The 26,752-nt window shown below is 38.8% G+C and overlaps 4 protein-coding genes and 1 pseudogene across 5 annotated transcripts in view; 1 reads left to right on the forward strand and 4 right to left on the reverse strand.

Moving 5' to 3' along the window:
* The window catches only part of LOC125780334 (uncharacterized), a 386,491-nt gene that overhangs the window by 332,931 nt on the left and 26,808 nt on the right, over nucleotides 1-26,752 (reverse strand). The window lies entirely within an intron of this gene.
* LOC125775357 (uncharacterized) overlaps nucleotides 1-26,752 on the reverse strand; it is a 322,796-nt gene that overhangs the window by 118,140 nt on the left and 177,904 nt on the right. The window lies entirely within an intron of this gene.
* LOC125775396 (uncharacterized) overlaps nucleotides 1-26,752 on the reverse strand; it is a 151,365-nt gene that overhangs the window by 28,674 nt on the left and 95,939 nt on the right. The window lies entirely within an intron of this gene.
* Nucleotides 3,443-9,395, forward strand: LOC125777729 (uncharacterized). Its single transcript, XM_049453085.1, has 4 exons — nucleotides 3,443-3,760; nucleotides 3,815-4,310; nucleotides 4,382-4,787; nucleotides 9,323-9,395. Exons 1-4 carry the CDS (start codon nucleotides 3,443-3,445, stop codon nucleotides 9,393-9,395), a joined length of 1,293 nt encoding a protein of 430 aa, XP_049309042.1.
* On the reverse strand, nucleotides 21,723-21,925 carry LOC125775880 (small nucleolar RNA U3; annotated as a pseudogene).

The following is a 26,752-nucleotide window of genomic DNA, read 5'->3' on the forward strand; positions in this document are numbered from 1 at the left end:
CGATCACGGATTTTGATTGGCCCACATGTTGATTGTCATTTATGTCCTCACGACCACTTTGAAAACGTTGAAACCACTTGTGCACTCTGCTACGGGATAAGCAATCATCGCCATAAACTTGTTTCATCAATTGAAAAGTTTCGGTAAAAGTTTTACCAATTTTAAAACACAATTTAATGTTGTCTCTTTGTTCGAAGCTCATTTTCGCACCTATAACACAAACATACTGACACTTAAAACGCAATAACTTCATTTCCAATCGATAAAATGTCACTGGACAATCGATAAAGATAACAGATTCTAATGCACCAGTCGACATATATGTAGATGGCGCCACCAGGAGGCGCTAGATTCAAAACGTCTTGTTTACATACTTTGGAACACATCTTGTACCTTTAGACAGACCATCAGTCCCTCAAATATTCAACATCAGACAAGAATCCGAATACAAAATTAGAAAGGTGGAAACATTTAACTAAAGAATATGGAGCAAAACTTGTTTTTAAACCAGGACACCAAAATGTTGTTGTAGCAGACAACAAATATATGCGACTACTGATTGTTTTCAACATTCGGCAGAAAGTTTACTTGTAGAATTCATTTAAAAATCAAATTGCACCTATTTATGACCCAGAAAACGTAGGCGTATCAACAAAAAATAGGAACTTGTAGTAAAGACACACAGACGTGCTCACCGCAATTATAAAAATAACACACAAGACATTTTACATGCACATTTTTGGCCTAACGAGAAGGAAATGTGTAGATAGTTTATAACAGACTTCAAGTTACACATGCATTGACTCCAATACTCCATTCAACAACGAACGATTAAGTTCACGGGTTCACAGTACGCTAATCGAAATTTCGACAAGCTTACCTAGCGAAAACAAAACAGCTCCAGGCGAAGAATTGTTTAACGCGGTATTACAGTATAATAAAACTATCCATTCAACTACAGGATACAAACCGGAAGACGTATTCTTCAATCGAGAAAAGTATCCGGAAATAGAAGATATTTTACTAAAAAATCTAAAATAAGTAATTAATTATCAGAATAAAAATAGAAAGGCAATTATACTATATACATATAAGTCAAGTGATATAATTTATTCCCGAACGGACAGACGGAATAAAAGTGTCAATAAATATAACAAATATACTGTAAAAGAAGATCGCGGTGCAACCATTCTAACTGAGAGAGGAAAAATTATCCATAAGAACAGCATTCGAAAACGGCATGTACGGCGGTATTATAATATTATTTACTCCTCTTTTGCAGATTTAGTGACTGACCTCAGTAATGGAAAATTTGTTTTGACTGAGACAGACAAGGTGTATTTATTTGAAGACACACAATTTTTGTCCCATGTAACGACTATACTTACACCGTACGAAAATATTATGAGTAACAGGTATAATGCGAATCCGAATGAAGAAGAGGCTATTCTAGTCAGTTAAATAGAGGCTTTAAAATCACAATTAATACCCACAAACTACAGGACACAACCTTCACTAAACTCTTTAGGCTCAATTATAAAATTCGTCATAGGGACACCAGACCATGACGATTTAATAGAAATAAAAGTAGGCTTAAATTACTTAATTGAAAACAATAACAAATAAAGAAAGATTGACTCTCAGTTTTAAAAATTATGAAAAAAATTAGATCCGAAAGCTGTTAAAGAAGAATTTGTAATCAGAGAAGTTTACAAAGAGCTACAGGCAATAACATATACAATTAATATTGCTAGAAATGGAAATTTTTACCCTCGAACTTTAAACTTGAACAATATTCACGAATTGATTTCAAATGTTCCTGTCATAAATATATTAGAATATTCAGATATCAACGTTTGTATGCACAGGAATGCGATAATCACAATAGGGGTATTCTCTTGCTCTTGCAAAACCCTTGCACGGTGAACGAATTGCATATACATATTTCAACTTGGTGCACCGGCACAACAACAAACACACGCAGAAAATTATTTGCAATGGCAGTAAAATATGTCAGATCAAAACCCATGTTTATTTTCGTGCAATGACACGTAAAAAAATAATTGCAACCCTGTTCTAGCTGTAATTTTACTTAAATATATATTTTGACGTTAAATTGTTGAGGAAGGTAAATTTTAAATAGATTTTATAATTTCTATTGAAATTATAAAGATTTGTTAGAGTTTTTTTGTTAAGAATGAATGCAGAAGGTGCACCAAATCACAATAGCCATGCACAATAGTCATTTACAATAAATTGACCGAATCAGCCGTTCATATATCACTAGATTCTGCAATGGGTGCTCTCGTGCCCTTGTATATTTCGGTATATGATTTTTGCAATCTGCAATCTTGCAAGAGCAAGAGAATCCCCCTAATATATAAATACCTTATCATTAATTATAAATGTAAATTATATAATTTCTTCTTCTTCTTCAAATTGCAGAATGTGAAAATAAATTTATAAGAGTATCTAAGTGTAAAAATAATCTATATATATAAAATTAAGTGGCAAAACTTCCTGTTCGCATACTCCTCCTAGACGGCTTGCCCGATTTCAATGAAATTTTCAGGGGTGATTGGGGTCTGTTTGGAGGGTGCACATAAGAAATTTAATGTGTGTATCATTGCGCGTTTTGCAAAAAAAAAAATAAAATAAAATGATACATCCCGCCTATACAAATTCTCATGAAATAATGTTTTGCCGCAAGATTGGTAGTCCTGTCAAATGCCTTTTAATTCCTTTCTAATAAACAGAAACAACTGGCGGATGTTTACAACTAATAAAAAACATTGACATCGCATGTTGATCGTATTTGCCTTTTTGTTCTTTCTATTGACATATTTTAAAATTGTGTGTATTTTTCACTGATTTCAACGTGATTAACATTCTGCAAGTGAGTGTTGTTGTTGTTTCGTATGTGATGCCATGCGGTTCGATTGTCGCTTGAAAATGCGTGGTGTGTGTAAAAAAAAGTGTTTCAACATTGTGTGTTTTTTCCAGATTTAGTTCCATCGATTTGCTACATTTATTCGAACCGATTTTGTGTGCAACACACACAAAGCAAGTGAGTATTGTTATTGTTTCGTTAGTGCTTCCATGCGGTTTGCAAATACACTGTTGGTGGGTCTTATTGCATATGCGTGTGTAGTTTAAGATGTAGTTTTAGGTTAATTTTTACATTTTTATTTATGTACTTCAAATATGCATACTCTAGAAAATGCCTCGACTGCGCCAACGTAATACGGTTGGCAGGCATACGAGTGATTCACGTCGAATGTCAATATTAAGAAGAAATCACAGCGAAGAGCAACGCGCTCAAGTGAATGGCCGAGGTAGAGCGGTGTACAGAGAGCGGCGTGCACAGATTAGAGCTGAATTCGCCGACAATCAACGGCCAAATTACCGTCAAGGCCGAGTTCCTGTCCGCCTTCGCGATCAAATGGAACATGTTGGCTTTCACTACGATCCTGACTGCGACTACAGCCTGCATGGTGCCATCGGAGCAATGGATATTATTTGTACGCTTTGCAATGCAGCGAAATTTCGAGGAGAAATAGCTGGCATGTGCTGCTCCAGTTGCAAAGTGAAACTGCCTGCATTGGAACCGCCACCAGAACCATTACATTCCTTGCTCACTGGAGAATCGCCGACGTCTAAGCATTTCTTGCAGAACATACAAGCGTACAATTCATGCTTTCAAATGACTTCTTTTGGTGCCACAAAGATCATTAGAGATCCATTTATGCCGACGTTCAAGGTGATTACTTTGCATGGAATTTCCAGTGAAACATTTGACATTTTTATTCTGCAGATTCAGGGACAAATATACCATCGAGCAGGCTCGCTCATACCATTTGTCGATGCCGACTATCAATTTTTGCAAATATATTTCATCGGTAATGAAACTGACCAACTAAATCAACAATGTAAAATTGCGATCGGCACAAGGCGAGAAATCGTACTAAATTTGCAAAGATTTCTCAATGAGCACAATGAATTGATTCGATTGTTCAAAATCGCATTGGACCGCATGCCGTCTGATAACCATCGAATCGTCATCAGAGCAGACAAAATGCCGATGGGGCAGCATGCCAGACGATTCAACCCACCAACAATCGATGAGGTGGCAATCGTCATTGTTGGCGAACAGTTTGAATCGCGAGATATTGTACTGCACCGTAGAAACGAACAACTTCAGCGTGTTTCCGAGCTACACCGTAGTTATGATGCATTACAATATCCGATATTATTGTGGAGAGGTGATGACGGCTATCACATCAATATGCGATTGATGAATCCAACTACTGGTAAAAAAAGTACAATTTCTGAGAAGAAATGCTACTTACGATTCAATATTTTGTGTATTGTTCATTTATAGGCCAAGAAACACCGAAAAAACTCAGTGCGATGAACTTCTATTCGTACAGAATAATGATTCGTCCGCAAGAAGATAACTACATCCTGAAATGTCGCAAGCTTTTCCATCGGTATTTGGTTGACATGTATGCGAAGATCGAGACCGAACGTGTCAACTTTATTCGATTCAACCAAGCGAAATTGCGTTCTGAAGAGTACATCCATTTGAGAGACGCCGTAATGAATGATGCAAATGTGAATAGCATTGGACGTCTGACAATATTGCCAGCCACATACATCGGCAGTCCGCGCCATATGCACGAGTATGCGCAAGATGCGATGTCGTATGTGCGCCATTACGGCAGACCGGATCTGTTCATAACGTTCACGTGCAATCCCAAGTGGAATGACATCAAATGCCATTTGTTCCCCGGTCAATCAACAACTGATCGTCACGACTTGACAGCACGTGTATTCAGGGAAAAGCAAAAAGCAATGATGGATTTAATTGTGAAACTTTGTGTTTTTGGAGAAGTTCGATGCTGGATGTACTCGATCGAATGGCAGAAAAGAGGATTACCGCATGCACACATCTTGATTTGGTTAGTTCGCAAAATACGACCAGATCAGATTGACAAAGTCATCTCAGCGGAAATTCCAGATGAAGCAATCGACCCACAATTGTTCGACGTTGTAACAAAAAACATGATCCACGGCCCTTGAGGCGCTATTAATCCAATATCACCATGCATGATTGACAATAAGTGTTCAAAGCGCTATCCTAGAGCTTTAGTTGATGATACAATCACTGGAAATGACGGATATCAATTATATCGGCGTCGATCCGCTGAAGATGGTGGTAATTCAACGGTCATAAAAGTTCGGGATCAAGACGTTGATGTTGATAATCGTTGGGTCGTGCCGTATTCACCATAGTTGTCAAAAATTTTCGAAGCGCACATCAATGTAGAATATTGCAACTCTGTCAAATCGATTAAATACATCTGCAAATACGTAAATAAGGGCAGTGATATGGCAGTTTTCGGAGTGGCTGATTATCAGACAATCGATGAAATTCAGCAATACCAAATGGGCCGTTATATAAGCAGCAACGAAGCGGTATGGCGCATTTTATCGTTTCCAATACACGACTGGCATCCCGTTGTTCTTCATTTGGCAGTTCATCTCGAAAATGGTCAACGCGTTTATTTCACTGCAGACAATATACAACAGAGCGCAGCACGACCACCGCGGACAACACTTACTACCTTTTTCGAGTTGTGTGAAACCGATGAATTTGCAAGAACATTGCTATATTCCGAAATACCACAATATTTCACTTGGAATCCATCATCGAAAACATTTCAACGACGAAAGCAAGGGGAGCGTGTTGACGGTTATCCAAATGTCCGTAAAACCGATGCATAGGACGCATTTACACCATCCATCCGAACAACGCCGAATGTTTCTATTTGCGTCTGCTATTAGTCAACGTGCGCGGACCAAGATCATTTGATGATTTAAAAACTGTTGACGGTCAGTTGTGTGTGACGTATCGTCAAGCATGTCAGCGATTGCATTTGTTAGAAGATGATATGCATTGGGACACCGCACTTCATGACGCATCACTCACATCTCATCCAAAACTAATACGCGTATTATTCGCAATAATAATATCTACATGCCTTCCGTCAAATCCGCAAGAACTGTGGAATAAGTACAAAGGCTGCATGACCGAGGACTTATTAGTTTTGGCGCGTAATCGAGCATCGGACGCAGACTTGCTATATACATTACAAATGTATAATGATGCTTTGATATTGGTTGAAGATCTGTGCCTTACAATTGCGAATAAGGCATTAGCGCAACTTGGCATAACTGTGCCCAATCGTTCAGTGATTGATATGCTTGACCATGAGCTTCAACGTGAACAACAATACGATTGCAATGAATGCGTGCTTTCATACAAGCTAACATTACCAAATTAAATATTCAGCAGAAAAATGCTTATGATAAGATTATACAAGCGGTTGACAATAACGCCGGTGGATTCTTCTTTCTGGATGCGCCCGGCGGTACAGGGAAAACGTTTCTGATCTCTTTGATTCTTGCTACTATACGGTCACAGCAGAAAATTGCGCTGGCAATTGCTTCGTCAGGCATCGCTGATACTCTACTTGATGGCGGCCGAACAGCACATTCTGCGTTGAAATTACCGTTGAACATCCAAGTCGTTGAAACACCAACGTGCAACATATCGAGGAATTCAGCAATGGCAAAAGTTTTGCAAGGAGCTGGAATAGTTCTATGGGACGAGTGCCCAATGGCTAACAAAAAGTCATTAGAAGCATTCAATAGAACAATACAAGATTTACGCCAAAAGCAACAACTTTTTGGCGGAGCATTAGTCTTATTATCCGGCGATTTTCGGCAAACTTTGCCAGTCATTCCTCGATCAACTCCTGCCGACGAAATAAACGCATGTTTAAAATCGTCAGTTTTGTGGAGACATGTTCAAAGGCTGACTCTTACCATCAACATGCGAGTCCAATTGCAAAATGATCGATCCGCAGCGGCGTTTTCGAAGCAGTTGTTGGACATTGGCGAAGGCAAAATACCAATCGATGATACCGGTTTGATCACATTGCTATACAACTTTTGTACACTTTTACAATCGAAAGAAGAATTGATTGAAAGTGTATTTCCGAATATTGTTGAATACTATCAACGCAACGATTATTTAAGTGAACGCGCAATATTGGCACCAAAAAATGTACACGTCAACGAAATCAATTTTGCCATTCAAGAAAAACTGCCAGGAGAAGCTACAACATACATATATATCGATTGATAGCGTTTTGAATCAAGATGAAGTAGTCAATTATCCAACTGAGTTCTTGAATTCTTTGGATCCCCCCGGTCTGCCTCCGCATCGTTTGGTCCTGAAAGTCGGTTCACCCATTATACTTCTACGAAATCTTAATCCACCGACTTTGTGTAATGCACAAGGCTTTCAGTCAAAAAATTGTGGCCAAATTTGATTGAAGCAACAATACTAAATGGCAAGGCAGCAGGTGATGTCGTACTCTTACCACGCATTCCCATGATTCCAACGGACATGCCGTTTGAATTTAAGCGCTTGCAGTTCCCAGTACGTCTTGCCTTTGCGATGACCATCAACAAATCGCAAGGGCAAACGTTTCAAGTGTGCGGCGTCAATTTGAAAGAACCGTGCTTCTCCCACGGCCAATTGTTCGTCGCATGCTCGAGAGTGGGAACACCAAGGTGCTTATTCATTTACGCGCCAGGTGGAAAACCAAAAATGTTGTATACCAATATGTTTTATAAATAAGTAACAGTTTTACAACAATAAATAAAACACAGAGTAAAAACCCTTAAGAGTTTTAATCGATTTAGGTGTAGCGAGGCACACAGGGTAACAGCTAGTGTAGGAATAAATATTTGTAAACAAGAATTGCAAGATAATTGCACCATCCTTTTACTAAATAAGGACAAAGCATATTGTGCCATTATAAATATTAGATCACGGAAATATTAAAATTGACGGAAACCATATATGGAACGGCCAAAATATTACAGGCACAAAATTAATTTAGTTTAATATTAGCATTACTTTAGTTAATAAGACATATTTTAACCATGACCAAGAAATAAAAAATATAACACATGGTTATCAAAATGAACAAATCAAAATTATGAAAATATTAGAATCCAAATCAAATTATAAATTTTCTAAAATACAAGAAATGTACAAATACCTAATTCCTGATGAGGAACGCCTTTTACAATTTTTAAGCTAAGCTATTCTTTTAGTAATAATATTAGGATTATTTACAAGGTCTGTCGCAAAAGAAACAGGACTGTTAAAAAAAATAACAAAAAATTAATATTTTTCAAAAGTTATATTTTTTATTCAAAGTAGTGCTTCGATACAGCGTTTAGCCTGGTCAATTAGTATTTCCAATGAGTGTTTAAGGTCATTTTTCGGAATGCTCTTGAGAATATCGGTTGTCGCCTTTTGGATAGCTGAAATGACCTGAAACCAGTGTCCTTTCAGGGGCAAATGAAGTTTTCCAAATAGGTAAAAATCACAGGGTGCCTAATCAGGTGAGAAGGGTGAGCGATTAATGGTTAATATGGAGTTTTTTGCGTGACAAAAGACGCTTCATAACACCAAGGTAAAACACAGCATTAAACGTTTGGCCAGGTGGGACGAACTCTCGGTGTACAATCCTCGAAATCGTAAAAACAAATCAGCATTGTCTTTATATGCATTTTACGACCGATGATCAAAAACTGCTGTCACTTTTTGATCGATAACTTCGATTGTAGTTATCCAATCGTCTTAAATTTTTACAAAATGTCAACAAGAGATCAAACTTTTTATTTCATATACCCACCAAAAGCAGTTATATTTAAAAAGTTCTGTTTCTTTTGCGGCTGACCTCGTATAAACGCCTCAGTAAAGGCATGTAAATGTTACCAGATCAAACAAGAAGCCAAAAAACTCCGAGCTTTTGAGCAGGTATATGAAATGGAAGTTCAGCGACTCCAAACACAGCACCTTTGAAATGAGGACATTTCATTTTAACAGAGGAGAGAGTTAAGAAAGAGGGCATGCCTTATCATACTCGCGAACCCAAATACTATATATCAACAAATCCTTATCAGCTGTGAACATAAAAACATGTATCATGACATATACACATAATAATGTATTGTAATTATCAAGAACAGATAAGAATTTATCCATATATATTTATCAGCTTAAAATAAGAACAGAACAGAACAACATGAATGTTCTGTCGATAGTACAAATAGTTGTAAGAAAACCGAATGTCCTTCAGTCTTAGTAATGCCACCAAACGTGAACGTGGAGATATTAAACTCAACAAATAGATAAAATAATAAACACATTATTATTATTATTTAACTCGCGCAGGAAAAATCTCTCAGGCATAAAAATGATAACCCCAACCACTACCCATAAAGCGGTTGTGCCAAAAACTTCTTAAAGTGCACCAAGTAGCAGTTCATTATTATCCCTATCTACATTTACATACCTAATAAATAATCGTCAAACTTCCGTACCGTATTATATATACTACCGTATATATTGCTATTGGATATACTACAGTATTGAAATGGCCGTCGCTTTTCCTGTCTTCAATTAACATATGTATGTAATAATTTCCGACTTTACGATTTGACAATTATGTAATTTACCACTAATTATGAATGGAAATAGTCGGAACCTTATATCCTTAATATAAAGAATTTCAATCTTGTGTTTGGTCTTTTCGACATAAACTCAATATATTGAATTTTGGGTCATTGGTTGAGTTTATATCACACTAGCTTTTTACCCGCGGCTTCACCCGCAGTGAAGCCATTAAATAAGTATGAAAGATAAATGGTAGGGGTATAATAATAGGAATGAGTCAATATGATAACTAAATTTTATTGCTTGGCTGAGATCCACAATTTTTAAAAATTACTGCAGACAATGAAGTTTCAACACCTTAAAATATGCGTATTGAAATGCAACAACAAATTTTAAAATATATTTCACCGTAACAAAAATAAATAATTCTGATTTCCAAAAATTTAAAAAAAACTAAAATAAAAGTACAAGCGTCTTTTCGCGACGATGGCAAAAGCTAAAAATCATAAATTGAACAACTTTCTGATGCTTCTTCACAGAAAGAAGTCAGAGAAGTGGCAACAACGGAGTTGTCGATTTATAATATTTGTCATAGCTCATACATATGCATACATATTTACGCTAGTTTGTAGGCGAAGCTGTTACAGCGGCAAGGGAAGCGGTCAATAGGCGGCCATTCGTTTATTTTTTTCGACACAGCTTGTAATTTCTATCATCACACAGGTGCTGAACCAATGAGCGACCACCCAGTAAGAACTCCGTTACCTTGAATTTGGCGAATATTTTTCATTATTTGATATATTGTACAATTAAAGTAAATATGTTGAACCCTAAAAACTTCCGCTGTCTTGTAATCAACTAAAGTAAGCCACAAGTTCTAATTCATAACACCACAAAGCATTCATGATTACAAAAAATTTCTTGCAGGGCATGTTTCCATTTGCGGCACTACCACACTGGATATTGTTTCGTCACTGTCTCCATAACGCTCACACAATTGTGCTAAGAAAGGCCGACCACTGGTCTATGTTCTAAAATTTAAGTTAATAAGATGCACATTTGATTGTACACCACGCGGTTTCGTCGAACAACGAATACTGGATTCTTTAAACAAATTTTTTATTATAAAATTGTTAGAATTTACTATAAAAATATATCGTATATACATATGTACATATAATTAAATTTTGGAGAAACCATTTAAATGTGTCTATGCCACATTAAAACAACTAACTTTTGAACATTTAATACTTATTAAAGGCATTAAGTTTGTTAGCTCTCAATTCTTCTTCTTCTTAATTGGCGTAAACACGGCTTACGCGATTATAGCTGAGTTCACAACAGCGCGTCAGGTCTCAATTAGTAAACGTTTATAATGGTTTTCCATTGAAAGTTAAAACTATGATGCAGCACTAGACAAAACATTACATCAAATACATTCATAATTCGGGTTTGTTATCGTTTTTTTTTTTTTAATTTTTAAGTAGTGGGCTTGACCGAGACAACAAATCCCTTTGTTTACATATTTTTTTGTTAAGATTTCAATCTGGCCATCCCTCGATTCCAATTGCTTAACGTCAAAATCTCCTGGATTTTGACAGTTGATAGAGTTATGCACTTGAAGACTTGCATACGTACCGTGTCGCAAGTCAGTTCACTCATACGGAGAACGTAAACCATAGACAAGGTGCAAATTGAATTCTGTATGATGGTTTGATTGGACGGCTAGCTCTTGAAGTAAGGAATTCACCATTTTCGCTGCTATTTAGCAGAAATGAGCACATTCTCTGGCAGAAATACTCGTATATGTAAAACGACTGATCTCACGCGAGAATGAATAAAGAGAAATGCTTTGAAGAAGAAATGGTAAAAATTATAGTTTTTTTACAAAAATAATTTGAAATAAATTATTACTTAAAAAAAATAATATTTATTTCAACTATTACAAAATGAAGCTGTGCCAAATGAACTTAAATGTGCTTATTTAAACACGACTTGGGCCATTCCTTTCATTTCTTCAAAAAAAAAAATTAATGACTTTTATGAAATATGCAAATTTTGCATTATTTCGTTATCATTTCCAGATTTGTAGCAATAGAATTTCTATGGCATATACATAAGTACATACTTATATTATTTCTTTGGCACATTTGTCTGTATGTTTACGAAAGAAAATACGAGCCAAAGTGTATTCAACAAAGTGAACTAAGTATATGACATTTAATTTTTCTTTACGCTTATTTGACATGAATGTTGTCATTGACTTAACCCTTACATTTATTCAAAAATTCAAATTCGGAAATTCAAAAGTAAGCAAATTTCAAAACGAAAAACAATATTTTTTTAAATAACTGAATAAAATGCCGAATACTTGTTGCCTATGCAAAACAACTCATGGAAGTAACTTACCAATGTTTTGTGCTCCAACTGACAAATCGCAACGGAAGGAATGGGAAAAAGTATGTGGCGTACAACTCAGTTTGTCATCGAGAATATGTGGGCTACATTTTAAGGCGGAGGAAATAAAAGAATCTCCCCTTAAAAGAAGACGACTAAGCCCCGATGCAGTACCCTCATTAAACTTACTTCCCAATCTTCAAGAAAAAAAGTAATAAACCCTCATATTTTGATAACTAGAAATTTTACGTTTTTACTACTGATTAGGTCTCAAGACAAACTTGTTTGCGCGAAAATTTTAACAATCGGAAGCTATACATGCTGTGCTGTAGTTTTGGTTTATTACACGTATGTAATTGTTTGTAAAATAAATATGAATTCATTATAACGTTGAAAACAAATAAATTGGTTGTCTCTATTTCTATTACGTTTATATTTATCATATATACTCGTATGTATGTAAAGCAAGTGGCTTCATATTGTTCAAGATCAAAAAAAAAAAAAAACACACGGGTTAATATAAACAAATACATGAATTGTTTACTATTTTATTGTCAAATAAGCGTAAGTCAAATACTTAGTTCACTTTGTTGAATACACTTTGATACGAGCCACATACATAAGTATGTATAAATGTACAAACATTCATGAGGAAATATTGAACTGTATGCATATTTGATAGCATATCTTTTATAATGAAGTTTCTGTATATGACTTTAAAATTTTGTATTATGCCCTGATCCAAGGCTGGCATATGGATGTTGCATTAGGAAGTTGAAGCTCTAAAGTTGTGTTTGTCAGGCAGATATCTCTATCTAAAAATAAAAGAATATTCCTGTTGCGAGATTTAATTTTTGTGCCAAGTTGTCGTAACCACTAAGTCATAATTTCTGTTGCCATCCACGCCTTTTTGTTTAATTTCCAGTCGACTGGTAAATCGGTAATTTGTATATGTTTAAAAGCCTTTGGGGCGGGCCGCTTTTCCAATGATTAATAGCTTGTATTTTTTTCCAACCATACTGACGCAAAACATAATGCAGTTTCCTTCGACAATATACCGCCAGTACATTTTTCTGATTTAGAGCCAAAGTTTTGTCAGGCATGGCTCGAAAAAAGAGACGGGAGAACAAGGGAGTTTTTCCCTGAATTGCTTTACAGTAATCGGCATCGGCATCGGCAGTTTCTTCCGATAGGCATTTAAATTCTGAAGCCATCCATCTGATGCGGAAAATGTTGTGCATCCTATGTGTTCTGCTGAACCTCTTTGCAATATCACGAACAGAAATTTTTTCTTTTTCTTGGAAATTTTTTCTTTTCATTTTTTCTTTTAAGGAGAGTACATTTCGCGATGCCATTCTGATTAATAGTTACACACAAGTGATCGTTTTCAACTAATGTTTATCAAAATAGTACAGCATAAAAAACCCATTTCTAAAGTAACGGTTGCTATCGTGAAAAGGGTGATGTGAGCTTGCTCTGCCGAGGTGTGAGCCATGTTATTTGCCTGTAACCAGCCCCTTCGGGCTCTGGTCAAGAAGTGTGCACTGGGCGTAGGATAATAGCCTGCGTTGCGCCGGGCGAGCTAACGAAAATGATGGGTCCACCAAAGCGAACCATCAACAATAACATAAGGGACCTCCTTAGTAACATGGGAGTACTTTATGGAAAAGCCCAGAGTGAATATGCCCCCGACCACGGAGGTAACACCAAAAAGACCCCGTGACGAAAAGCAGGCCAAAAGACGGACTGCACCGAAGAAAAACAAACCCACCCATGCAGAGGAGTCGAGGCAACCTAAAGAGGGAAAAATAGATAAGCCTGCCATAGGTGCTCCAAAGGATGATTGGATCGAGGTAAAACGGAAGAAGAGGACGACATATAAGCATCCGCGACGACCTGATGCCATCATAATTGCGCGAACAGGGAATATGACCTACAGCGACATTCTTAGGGCAGTTAAGAAAGAAGATGCTCTCCAGAAGCTGGGTGAAAATGTAACCCGAATTAGAAAGACGGCCAAAGGCGAATTGCTGCTAGAGTTAAAAGAAAGCAAAAGGAAAATACAAGCGACTTCACAAATCAGATAGGTAAAGTTCTGGGAAACCATGCAAAAATTAAAGCATTTACTCACGAAACAACGATAGAGATTCGGGACCTAGATGAAATAACCTCTGAGGACGACATCTGCAATGCTATACGTGCACAAATAAAGGAGCTAGACAATATTGATAAAGCTTCAGTAAAAAGCATCAGAGCGGCAAATGCGGGCACGCAAACAGCCGTACTAAGCCTCTCTGCTCACCAGGCGAGATTCCTACTTGACGCGAGGAAAATAAAAATAGGATGGGTTGTTTGCCGGATCAGGGAGACACCGACCCTTAAGAAGTGCTAAAGGTGCTTGGAATATGGACACCAAGCGAAAAGTTGTAGCAACCCAGCTGACAGAAGTCTGTGCTGCCTTAAATGTGGAGAAAAGGGGCACTTTGCGAAGCCATGCGATAAAAAACCATCATGCGACGCGTGTAAAAAAATGGTCGAGAGAGCACAGACCATCAAATTGGTAGCAAAAAATGTCATATGTACATTAAAGCGTGCAAAAAAGCGAAAACATGAGAGTCGTGCAACTTAACCTCAACCACTGCGAAGCAGCGCAAGAGTTACTTACGCAAACGGTGATTGAGCAAAAAGTGGACGTAGCAATACTAAGCGAGCAGTACAGAAATCTGAGTACTGAAAATTGGAGCTCCGACCAAACAAAAAAGGCAGCCGTGTGGGCCTGCGGGTGCAAGCCATTTCAAAGCAAGCCATTATCAGGAAAAGCCTACTACACATGTGCAAAAATCTGTGGCATAAACTTTTACAGCTGCCACATCCCACCGAGCGTCCAACTGGTACAAGACATCACAAATACAACAAGGAACATTGTGGCAGGAGACTTCAATGCGTGGGCAATAGAATGGGGCAGCAGCCACACAAATAGGAGAGGAGATGCGCTCCTAAAGGCGTTCTCAACGCTTGACATTGTGCTGTTCAATACTGGCAACAAGAACACCATCGAAAGAAACGGACGCGGTTCCGTAATCGACATAACTTTTGCACGTAAGCGACATATACACGAACAGTGACCACCTGGCCCTCTTGATAGAAATAGACAACCCCACGCCGGTAAAAGAATTCTGTCCATCAAGGAAAGCCCAAACCAGAGGCTGGAAAGTCGACACCGTTGATGAAGAGGTATTCAAGCTGATATTAGATAGCAACCCGAATAACACTGCTGCGGAAACGGAACAACAGGCGGAACACTTAATACGACACATCAGCAAGGCATGTGACGCCGCTATGTGCAGGAAAAGGCAAGGCACGCACAGAAAATCTGTATACTAGTGGAATGACGAAATTGAAGTCCTACGAAGCAAATGTCACAAAGCAAGGCGTCTATGCCAAAGAAGGCGACAATCGACGAATTACGTAATGCTGCAGGAATGCTTTAAGAGGAAGCGAAATGGCCTCAAAAAACTATCAAAAGAAGAAAGGCCTCCTGCTTCAAAGAGCTGTGCCTACAGGATAGTGATGACAAAAGTCCGGGGCCACAAAGGCCAAGCCCCAACCTGTCCCAAACTACTAAAGTCTGTAGTAGAGCCCTCTTTCCCGCGCAACCGTCAGAGGAATATCGTTTACACCAGTCACTGACAAAGAGGTTTTAGAGGCAGCAGAAAGGTTCGCCAATAACAAGGCATCAGGGCTGGACGGCATACCTAACAAGGCCCTAAAGATAGCCATTAAACACAAGACTGACTCGTTCACAAGACTGTTCGCAAAGTGCTTACGAGAGGGCTCATTTCCAAAAATTTAGAAAATGCAACGTTTGGTGCTAATACAAAAACCAAACAAACCGCCTGGAAAACCAAACTCGTACCGACCACTGTGCATGCTGGACACAGTGGGGAAAATACTAGAACGAATAATAAGCGTACGACTGGAGCAACATCTCGAAAAAGAGCAACCGGGACTGGCCGATAATCAATATGGATTTTGCAGACATAGGTCAACAATTGACGCGATTAAAAAACTTACGGACGTCGCAGGTAAAGCTATAGAAGGAACTATATGGATATATGGCTCCAAAGAGTATTGTGCGGTAGTAACATTCGATGTTAAGAATGCCTTTAGTTCGGCCTACTGGCCGAATATAATAAGAGCTCTTCAGCTAAAGAAAGCACCACCCTATTTGCTGAAGATCATCTCCAACTACCTGTCGGACAGGGTCCTGATATACGACACAGACGAAGGACCACAACGCTATAGGGTGACGGGCGGAGTTCCACAAGGCTCAGTTCTAGGCCCACTTCTGTGGAATATCTTATATGTTGGAGTGCTGCGCCTCCCATTACCGAAGCAGGTGCAAATAATCGGATACGCGGATGACATCGCGGTGAATGTGGTAGCGAAGGAAATTCACGAAATGGAGCGCCTGTGCAATCATGCAGCGGAAAAAATCAAAGAATGGCTCATGATAACAAAGCTTCACCTAGCTGGCCAAAAGACGGAAGCAGTACTAATCACAAGCAGGAAGAAACTAGAGGTAGCCACTCTCAATATTGACGGATATAACATTACCACACAGCAATCCTTGAGATATCTGGGAGTGATGATAGACTCGAGGTTACGTTACAATACGCATATAGACAAAGCCTGTGAAAAGGCATCTAGGGTGACGGTGACGGAGTCATATCAGGCCTCATGCCACCAGACAAAATGGCCGTGGAAATAAAGCGGGTATTCGGCAAAACGAAAAGTACTGGCAATCGCTTAACGAATGAAGACTGGAAACAGAAAAGACAAAGGAGCCTAAACGAATGGCAGAAACGATGGGACGAAGCAACTACGGGTAGATGGACGCACAAGCTTATTAGAAGCATACAACCATGGATAGAACGGAAACACGGGGAAACTGATTTTTATCTTACCCAGATTTTTAAAGGTCATGGATGTTATAGAGAATATCTATACAAATACGGACATGACGACGAAACAAATTGCTCCTTCTGCAGCAACAGCAATGAAAATACATTACATATCTTATTTTCCTGTCTAAAATATGAAAAGGAAAGACAAGAAATACAGAGTGTGATAAACGATCGCGTGACTCCGGAGAATATTGTGGATTACATGATCGAATCAAAGGTGGTCTGGAACAAAAGGAGAGCGTGGGCAGCTATAGCTATGCAAGAGTTAAGAAAGAAAGAGTGGCAACGCAGCCACAACAGAAGGATGAATCGGAATTAGAGCGAAATGTGTGAATGAAGAGCCGAATGGCTAAGCTTGGTCCCACGATGTAATGCTTAACGGCAGTTCCGTGGGCCAAATACAAGCAAAGTCGACGTAGTTCAGGGTTTAGTACGTAGGCGTATTGAGTCGCAAGTCCTGCTTGGGCTCTTTGAAGATTCCCCCTCCGAAACAAAAAAAAAACGCATCTTTAACCACACTCATCACATCACCACTTACCATCCACATTACTCACGAACCTCTTTGAAGTTGGTCGCCTTGCCGTGGCGAAGGGGCTTAAGTAAGAGTAAAGTGTGCATCCCAAAGGAAACGCACTCTAATCTTACGAACTAAGAGGGACACTTCATAATTTCCCACAATAGTGATATGGATGAATAAACCCTAGGTTTTACGCCCATCTCCTATTGTGGAATTGTGAGGATACCCGAACCAACACCACCCTAAGCCAAGGTGTCGAGGTACCCGTGCCAAGGGCTGAATGGTCAGCGGGGGGTAATAAATAGCTGATCGTGAACGGTTCCCTCCGATGCCCGGGCGAGGTCGGAGGTATAATTCGCCTTCTCTCCGTATACCGGCTCTGCGGACGAGTGACCAACCCTTTCCGGTTTACTCGTGGTACCAAAACATGAACGTAACCAACAATATAACAACAACAACTACAACAACAACCATGACGACGACAACAGCGACGACTACGGACATGAGTTACAGGAATCCCATAACGGAATCCGAAGAGGACGAACTGCTAAGAGTACTACCGGACGTACCAACCAAAGTACACCGGTAGATACAGAAGACAAAACATCAAATTTAAGGGAGGAGGCGTCCACCTCCAATGCTGCCATGAGCACCAACCAAAGTGCACTGGTGGCTAAAGGAGACAGCAAAAAGAAACGCAAAAAATCCCAGAATCAGCTGAGGAAAAACCGGTACCAGAGGGCGGTCTTAATACTAGGGAAGATAGCCAAAGACCAGGCAGCCGGTACCCCAGTTGATGAGGCTGAAACAAAGCGCCTCAAATCTATCGTAGAGAAATATGAAAGCTACCTGAAAAGGAAGCAATTACACCTCAAGAGCAGAGCAAAAAAGAGAGCACTTCTCAGAAGAGAAATCGCTCCACAACAGAAGTACTCGGAACTCAGCCCAAAAAACCGAGGAGGAGCGAAGGGGAACACAGCAGCACAACAATTGCAAGGCATTTCTGCAATGTAGCCAGAGATAGCCTGCAGGTGGCCATTATAGATGGGAAATCCTCCTCTCCGAGCACTATACAGGAAAGATGGGTGGAGATCGACGTCAGATTGTCGAGTATGGTGCTAAGCTATGTACTCGACAATCCGGCGGGTCCTCACCCGGAGTTTGACTCCTCTGAGACCCTCAGGGCTACAGGGTCATCAAGTGCGCGGACCAGGCCTCGCTAGATTTCCTGACGGGTAGTGTTGCTAAAATTAGCAACGCCTTTGAAGGCCTCCAATTGAAGCTTATACTTGCCAGCGATATTCCGAAGAGGCCTCGGGCTCGCATTTGGCTACCCCCACTAGAGGAGCCAGGCGAAAAACTCCTGAGGTGCATTAAGCTGCAGAACAAATCTATACCTGGTATAGATGAGTGGCAGCTTATCAAGGAGGAAAAACCAAATAAAGCAAGCAAGCCAATACTAGTGGCCATTTGCGATGAGTCCATTGAGGCTCTGAAGAAGACTGACAACAAAATCAGCTTCGGAATACGCAAGGCCAGATTAAAAATCTTCCAAGGCGACAAAGCGGCTGACGAAGACGACACGGAAGAGGAGGACGAATGTGGGCATTGAAGAACCCCGGGATGCCCAATAACAACAGAATAAGATGCGTACAGATTAACCTGCAGCACTCGAAGAGTGCTACAGCGAATCTGACAACCCTCGTGAACGAGGGGGGCATCGACATCAGCCTAATACAGGAGCCCTGGGTCAATGAAGATTCCATAAAAGGGCTAAACAGCCGCAATTATAACCTGTTTTACACGCGGAACAGAGGTAAACCTAGGGCATGCATTCTTATCAATAAAAGTATAAATGCATTTCTGTGTCCTAATTACAGCACAGCAGATATCACAGTGGTGAAGGTGGAACAGAAGGAAAAGCCCTTCTTCTTGGTCTCGGCCTACTTGGCCCATGACGAAGACATACCACCGGCCCCGCTCACCAGGCTAGTAGAGGAGAACAAGAAGGATGATGTCCTAATAGGGTGTAATGCAAATTCAAGGCACACCGTATGGGGTAGCTCCAGTACAAACACCAGAGGTGAGTCACTCTTGCAATATATTTTGAATAGTAATCTAAGTATTTGCAACAAGGGCGATATACCCACTTTTATTTTCCCAAGCTCGGATAGGTTCCCGGGGTGGGAGGAAGTTCTTGACCTCACGCTATCAACAGACACAGACAGTCTCGTTGTGGATAACTGGAGGGTATCCGATGAGCCTTCCATGCCTGGATACTCTTCAGTATCCGCGGGAGGTACAGTGCGCCTCTCACATACCGGAACCCTAGAAGAACGGCATGGGGAAAATTTACCAGTATAGCAACAAAATGCCTCGAAAAGGGAGGCAATAAAAGTATCAGAAATCCAGGGCAACTAGATTCAGAAGTAGAGAAGTTGGAAAAAATCCTAATCACAACTTTTAATAAATCTACTCCGCTAACAGTTTTGAAAAAGAGAAAGTCTCTTCCTTGGTGGAACAGTGAACTCAAGAATTTGAGAACACAACTAAGGAAAGCTTTCAATGGGAGTTTTAGAACCAAAATCTGGCAGCCATATAAAGACCTTATGAAGGAATACAAAAAAGCAGTCAGGAAAGCTAAAAAGGACTCATGGCGATCTTTCTGCACATCGATTGAAAGTTGCAGAGAAGCCGCTAGGCTGAGTAAAATGCTATCCAAAGACCATATTAATACTGCCTACATTAGGGCGGAGGGAAGTGATTGGACCTCCTCGGCAAAAGAGTCTCTGGAGGTACTAATCGCAACACACTTCCCCGTGAGTCAGCAAACACCTTCAACGAGGGTTCAACCGGAACCACCGGTGAACGCGGCTGACTATCGAAGCCAAATAGTAGACAAAAGGAAAATCAAATATGCCATAAATAGTTGTGCACCATTTAAAGCGGCAGGTCCTGACGGGATTATGCCCATAATGCTGCAGAAACTGGTAGAACCAATGGTTATGTGAGTAGAGGGACGCCTCAAGGGGGGGTCCTCTCTCCGCTTCTATGGGTTGTAGCGCTGAACGAAATACTCCTCCAATTAAACGGTGGAGGAGTGAAAGCAGTAGCGTATGCAGACGATATAGTGTTGTTGGTATCAGGTATGTTTCCTTCAACAGTCAGCAAGATTATGGAAAGAGCACTTCGTAGGTTAAACCTATGGGCTAAAAGCAATGGTCTAGGAGTTAACCCGAACAAAACAGAACTGATGCTATTCACTAGCAGAACCAAAATACCTCAGTTTCAACTTCCGGTACTAAACGGCACAACACTCACTCTATCCCCAACAGCTAAGTATTTGGGGTGGAGATTGACGCCAAACTGTCCTGGAAAATAAATATAGAAAAAAGAATAAACAAAGCATACATGGCCTACTATACTTGTAAGAAAATCGTCAACAAGAATTGGGGCCTCAAACCAAGTATAATCATGTGGATGAACACGGCGGTCTTAAGACCCATACTCACATATGGAGCTCTGGTATGGTGGCCAGCGGTAAACAAACAGCACAACATTAGAAAATTAAATGGAATACAAAGAGCAGCATGTGCGGGTGTTACGGGCGCAATCAGGTCATGTCCGACTGATGCGCTCAATGTGATCCTGCATCAACTACCAATGGACATTTTTATTCAAAAAACAGCAGCTATTGCGGCGATAAGAATAAAAGAATTGGGAGGTTGGAATCAGCAGAACTACGGACATAGTGTAATTCTAAACAAGCTCACTATTAATAAATCAGACTACATTCTCCCAAAGCTGCTTTTCAATAGACACTTCCAGGTGAGGATACCATCTAGACGAGAATGGAAAAGAGGTTCAATTGCAGAGGAGGGTACCACCTCAGTCTATACCGACGGGTCCAAAATGGACTGCGGAGTGGGCACGGGGGTATTCTCCGCTGTATTATGTATATGTATATTATGTATATTGCTGTGATAAATTTAATTTCTATTAGTAAGAAAAATATTTATTTGTATAGTATACGATGTTAAAAGGCATACATCTTCTATCCTATCTTGTGTATCTGCACATGCTCATATGAGTGTATGTATACTTTACTTATGCCATAGAAATTCTATTGCTACGAATATGGAAATGACAACGAAATAATGCAAATATGCATATTTCTGAAGGTCATTAATTTTTTTTGAAGAAATAAAAGGAAAGAATGATTCTGAGAAGTATAGTCTTAACTTTTCAACGGCCAACGCAGAGTATTTCAACCAAAAGGAATTTATTCATTAAAATCACCACTCAGAAGTCGTTTTATCCGTTGTAAGCGAACGATTTTCGAAGAAACATCATTTCTAATATGTCACAAGACAAAATTAGAAATGAACTTCTTAAACCTCACGCTGTCAGATTAAACGATAAACCTCGTCATCGCGGGTCGATTCTCAAAATGAAATGGAAATGAAGACACACAGAAATGTTTCTGTGAAGTATAGTCTTAATTTTTCAAAGGCCAACGCAGAGTATTTCAAACAAAAGTCACATAAAATAGTTGAGAATTCGCAGAAATGAAAGGCAAACGAAAGAAAAAGAAGTATAACTTCATTAATGGACAAGCATACAAACATACATATGCGCACACATGTGAATATGTCACCAACCGAAAATTGAAACATTGTTCTACAAAAACAACAACAGCATGGCAACATTGTCTTGTTGGTAGAAAAGCCGAGCTGTGCCGAAAGAAACGATCGCCGATTGTCACCGCTTTCCTTGCTACTCGAACATCTTCGCAGACAAGTTACATTAAATTCATATTGAGCAAGGTTGCGCAACTTGCATTTAACGCAACCTTTTCCGAACTCGTATAAGAAGTATAACTTCAGTAAAAGCATAAAATAGCTCTATTATAGCTCTATTTTACCATTTGTAATAACAATTGATAATTTAAAACAAATAAATTTACCTATTTACTTATTTTTTACATAAAAAAATTCACTTTGATCAAAATATTAAAATTTCATTGAAGTGCAGGGTATTAGTATGGCCACAATGAAATTGTGTACATTCAAAATGGAGAGCTGTGTTGTCATGTGTATGCACAACGCCGTTTTCAGTTCACTGTCGTCGTGCCATGTCGTGTCGCGAGCATTGTATTCAGCATATGACACCGCCCCCTTACCAAAGCGAAAAAGGGAACGGACGAAGAGTTGCAGTTCAGTTGGTTATCGACATCAACAACGATCGGTATATTTTTGCGCATCTCCCACGCCGCCGAAATCATCAGTTTATACAATTTTCAATATTTCGGGAAGTTTCCGTTTTTTTTCATCAAACCCTATTGGGCATATACCGTCCTAGAAATCCTAACATCATTATCACTTGTGGATTTTAAATTATTTAATAAAACCTTGTTATACCTCAACCGTCCCCAAAATTATTATTAAACAGCTGTAAATTTTAAATTAATAAAACCCTATTGGAACACGCGTGCACAAACAAATACATTATTTCATTTCGCAATTTACGGGAAATTTGTGGTGAGCTAAAAGGTGAGTGCGGGATAAGTAGTCAATAATTTTATTTTTAATGTAAACTAAAATACAAAAAATTTGTTCATATCAATAATTTTTACTTTTAATGTTTAATGAGATATTCCATTCGTTCGTTTCTTTTTTTTTTGTTCTTTATTACTAAAAATTATAAAAAACATTTTAAAAAAATTTGCTTACATTTTCATAAGTTTGCCTATTATGATCGGCATTTTTCATTCGAATGACACTTTGAATAAAAAAGTGTCCGCTTAAGAGAGCTGTCCGCGAGGAGAGCTTTCACTGTATTTCATTCTTAACATAGTTATCATGTCATGTAAATAGTTAGCAAATGTATACCTTAACTAAAGTAAGCCTGGGTCTAATGTGAACGAAGTGACTCAAAAAGTATTTGGCTAACTTAATTAGATGTAAAATCATTAAATTTTTAACTTGCTTACCTGTCATAACAGCGAGTGCACATAAACAGACGAAAGAAGTAATATCCATCTCTAAGTTTTTTAATTGTTTACTAAACTCCAAAATGTTAAAGAGCCAATCTCCAAAAACTCGTTCACATTGAGTCTTATGCATTATCATACCATTACAAAAAACTATATTCGAGTCGTTGGAATTGGTACGATATGATAATCTCAAAACAAACATTTCTAATGAAGCTGATTGAAAAAGTAATTCCTGATCGGCTTCACACAATTCACTGAAGCCGGGTATTCTATAAATAAACTGCTCAATCCTTTTTACTGAGCTGTTCAATATTAGGTAAAATTTTCGAACATTTTCTGATTCTCTTACGATGAGCGGCGAGTTTACATGTGGCGGTTCTGAATATGTTGCATAGTCCAAACAAGATATATCGGGTGTTGTATCCTTATGACTATTAACTAGTGTTGATATTAATGATAAATTGTGATATATGCCAAAATAGTCATTGTCTTTCTGTTTCGTTGGTAGTCTGCCGCGACGTCCTCTAAGTGAATCGGTTCGAACTACCTCCTTTACCATGCCTACTCCCAAACATTTTTGGAAGCGACAAAACTGGCATCTATTACGCCGACGTCTATCAACAGGACATGACTGATTCGATAGACAAACATATTTTGATTTTTTTTGTACTGTTCGTTTAAAAAATCCCTTACACCCCTCACAGGTTCTTACACCATAGTGCTGACAAACCGCTATGTCTCCACACACTGCACATTCTTGCAATGATTCTTGGCTGATTGTACGAGACCGTTTTTCTATATTCTTGTTGAAGGAAGATGCAAGTGAAGAGGAGTATTTGCATATATTTTGAATTTGTGACATTTATTTTTGGTTTGCTTATACAATATAAGAAAACAGCAATTTGTTTCACAGCAACCCGGTACTTTCAATATATATACGTATGTACATATAATTACGGATGCCCTGTGCAGACGTTGTTGTTCGTCAGTCACGATGTTGTTGTTCGTATATACATATGTATGTAAGTACTATTTTCCAAAGAAGTAATGTGTGGTATGCATTAATCCAGATAACACACTTACTTACATGTATATTTTCTGTAAAAAATAGGAGAATTCTTTGAATATAATTGATTACTATTATAAAACTGAGTTAAAATAAATGTTATGCGTCGTATTTGCAATCGATTCGTTACACATTACATAAGTTAATTCTATGCCTCCTATCTTTGGGTATTGGTTCTATGAAAAAAAGTACATGTAAAGGAAACAACGAAGTTTTCGAGTGGAATACGATACAAAAGAGTACGCAGAGGACCTCGTCAAACTTCCTTCACTGATACCACATTTTTTAACAGATTCTTGTAAACACTTATAGAAGAAGGAGTGATCCTCAAAATCGTAGAATTGACTTTTAGAGCCTCACAAAACGACTCGCATCTCAAATACCAATGAATGTTTTGATATTTAGTTTTACAGTACTACCAACTTACAGAAAACAATTTACCGGCCCTATAAACACGCGAAGTATAAATTAAAAATTCACCTTTTAATTTGATCACAGTAGTACAACTGAATGGCTCAAATTACGAGTATTACCGTCAAAGTGAGATTACATTTACAAATTACTGTCAAAATGGTTTAAGAAATAATTATTAACAAATTCTAAAGAGCTAAGTTCGGGTATAACCGAATATTCAATGCTCCCATATTTTTAAAAGATTAAAGGCGAGGAAATAATGGGAAATAATTCAATATGCATTATTCGAAGAAACCAAATGATTTATAATTAAATTTGTTATTTATCAACTTATGTATACATTACTTTAAGTCGTCGACTCACTAAGTTTCATTACTATTCAAATAAAATATATGGGATATAAACTCAATCAAAGGATGGGAAATCTCAATTTCATTTTCAAATAATGAAAAATCATTATACACAAGTCGGGTTATGTATACATAAATGATCAGGATGACGAGAAAAGTTGAAGACCGCGTGACTGTCTGTCTCTCCGTCCGTGCAAGCTGCAACTTAAATAAAAATTTAGATATCTTGATTAAAATTGGTATTCCTTGGTTTCCCTAGTACCAAACAAATTACGATTTCGCAGATGGACGTAATCGGACCACTGCCACGCCGACAAAAAGCCATTAACCGAAAATCTATAAACTGCCATAACTAAGCGCTAAATTAAGATATAAAGGTGTAATTTGGCGCAGTAGCAATGGGCACTTGTGGGAAACAAATTTTAAAAAATGGTCCCGCCCTCTAATATGTTTAAAGTATATATCTCCGAAACCACTTAAGCTACAACAACCTGAGTACGAATTCTACGAGAATTCCTACCGACAGTGTGAAAATGGATTGAAAATAACCCCGCTATACTCGTATTACATATATTACAGTGTGAAAATGGGCGAAATCGGAACAAAACCTCGCCTATGTCCCATACAACACAATTTAAAATTCCACCTGATTCTTTCATCTACCAGTACACAAATCCCGAAATAATTAATAAAATGGGATATAATTTTTCAGCAAAAATTTTTTTAAAGTATGCCACCTTGTGATCAAAAAATGACCAAGCCCAACTAAAACTGTTTAAGCCCCTAGGTAACGAATGTGCGGACCCCAGTATCTATAGTTGATTTTTGTCGAAAATATCGGTCAATATGTGAAATACTATATACAATTGAAATTCAGAGTGAATCCTGTTCCGACAATAGTAATTTTGGGTTAGGGTGGGTCGATTCCGGACTTTTTTCGATTCGGTATTTCTAATAGTGCGGAAAAGTTGCCTTAGTACTTCCTGATTCCAATGCAACTTTTTGTTTTGAGATCGGATTGCATCTTCAACCCGAACCTCGGCCTTGAAATTTCGGAAATTCGCCTAAAATCGTGAAATTGTCTACCTAGCACCTGAAATACGCATCTCATGGCAAAATGTATAAAACAAAAGTTATTTGTCACGTCATTTGCTACCGAAATGGTATATGTGATCATGGCCGTAGGACGAACCGTTCCCGAGATACAAGCGAAAAGGCGGCGCGCTACAGCGCAAGGTGAAAATCGGCTTGCGGCCACACTTCTTGACGTTGATTTCGCCGAGTGCTATCACTCACATTCATTCACCTACGCCAAAGGACACGTTCGGATAGGTCTCCACACAAATATTTTTTCATCGAGTTCCTACACTCTTGTCGGTGATTTCGCCGAGTTCTATCACTTACATTCATTTCCCTGCGCCATACGACACGTTCGGACTGGTCTCCACATAAATATTTTTTCATCGAGTTCCTTCACTCTTGTCGTTGATTTCGCCAGGTGC

This window comes from Bactrocera dorsalis, chromosome 1 (assembly GCF_023373825.1).
Source record: "Bactrocera dorsalis isolate Fly_Bdor chromosome 1, ASM2337382v1, whole genome shotgun sequence".
In the NCBI taxonomy this organism is placed as follows: Eukaryota; Metazoa; Arthropoda; class Insecta; order Diptera; family Tephritidae; genus Bactrocera; species Bactrocera dorsalis.

What these genes read in the sequence shown, in the direction of transcription:
- LOC125777729 (XM_049453085.1), top strand. Translation starts at nt 3,443, where the DNA reads ATGGAACATGTTGGCTTTCACTACGATCCTGACTGCGACTACAGCCTG. An exon ending in CATTTATGCCGACGTTCAAG is followed by an intron (nt 3,761 to 3,814) that starts GTGATTACTTTG and finishes TTTATTCTGCAG; the next exon opens with ATTCAGGGACAAATATACCA. An exon ending in ATTGATGAATCCAACTACTG is followed by an intron (nt 4,311 to 4,381) that starts GTAAAAAAAGTA and finishes GTTCATTTATAG; the next exon opens with GCCAAGAAACACCGAAAAAA.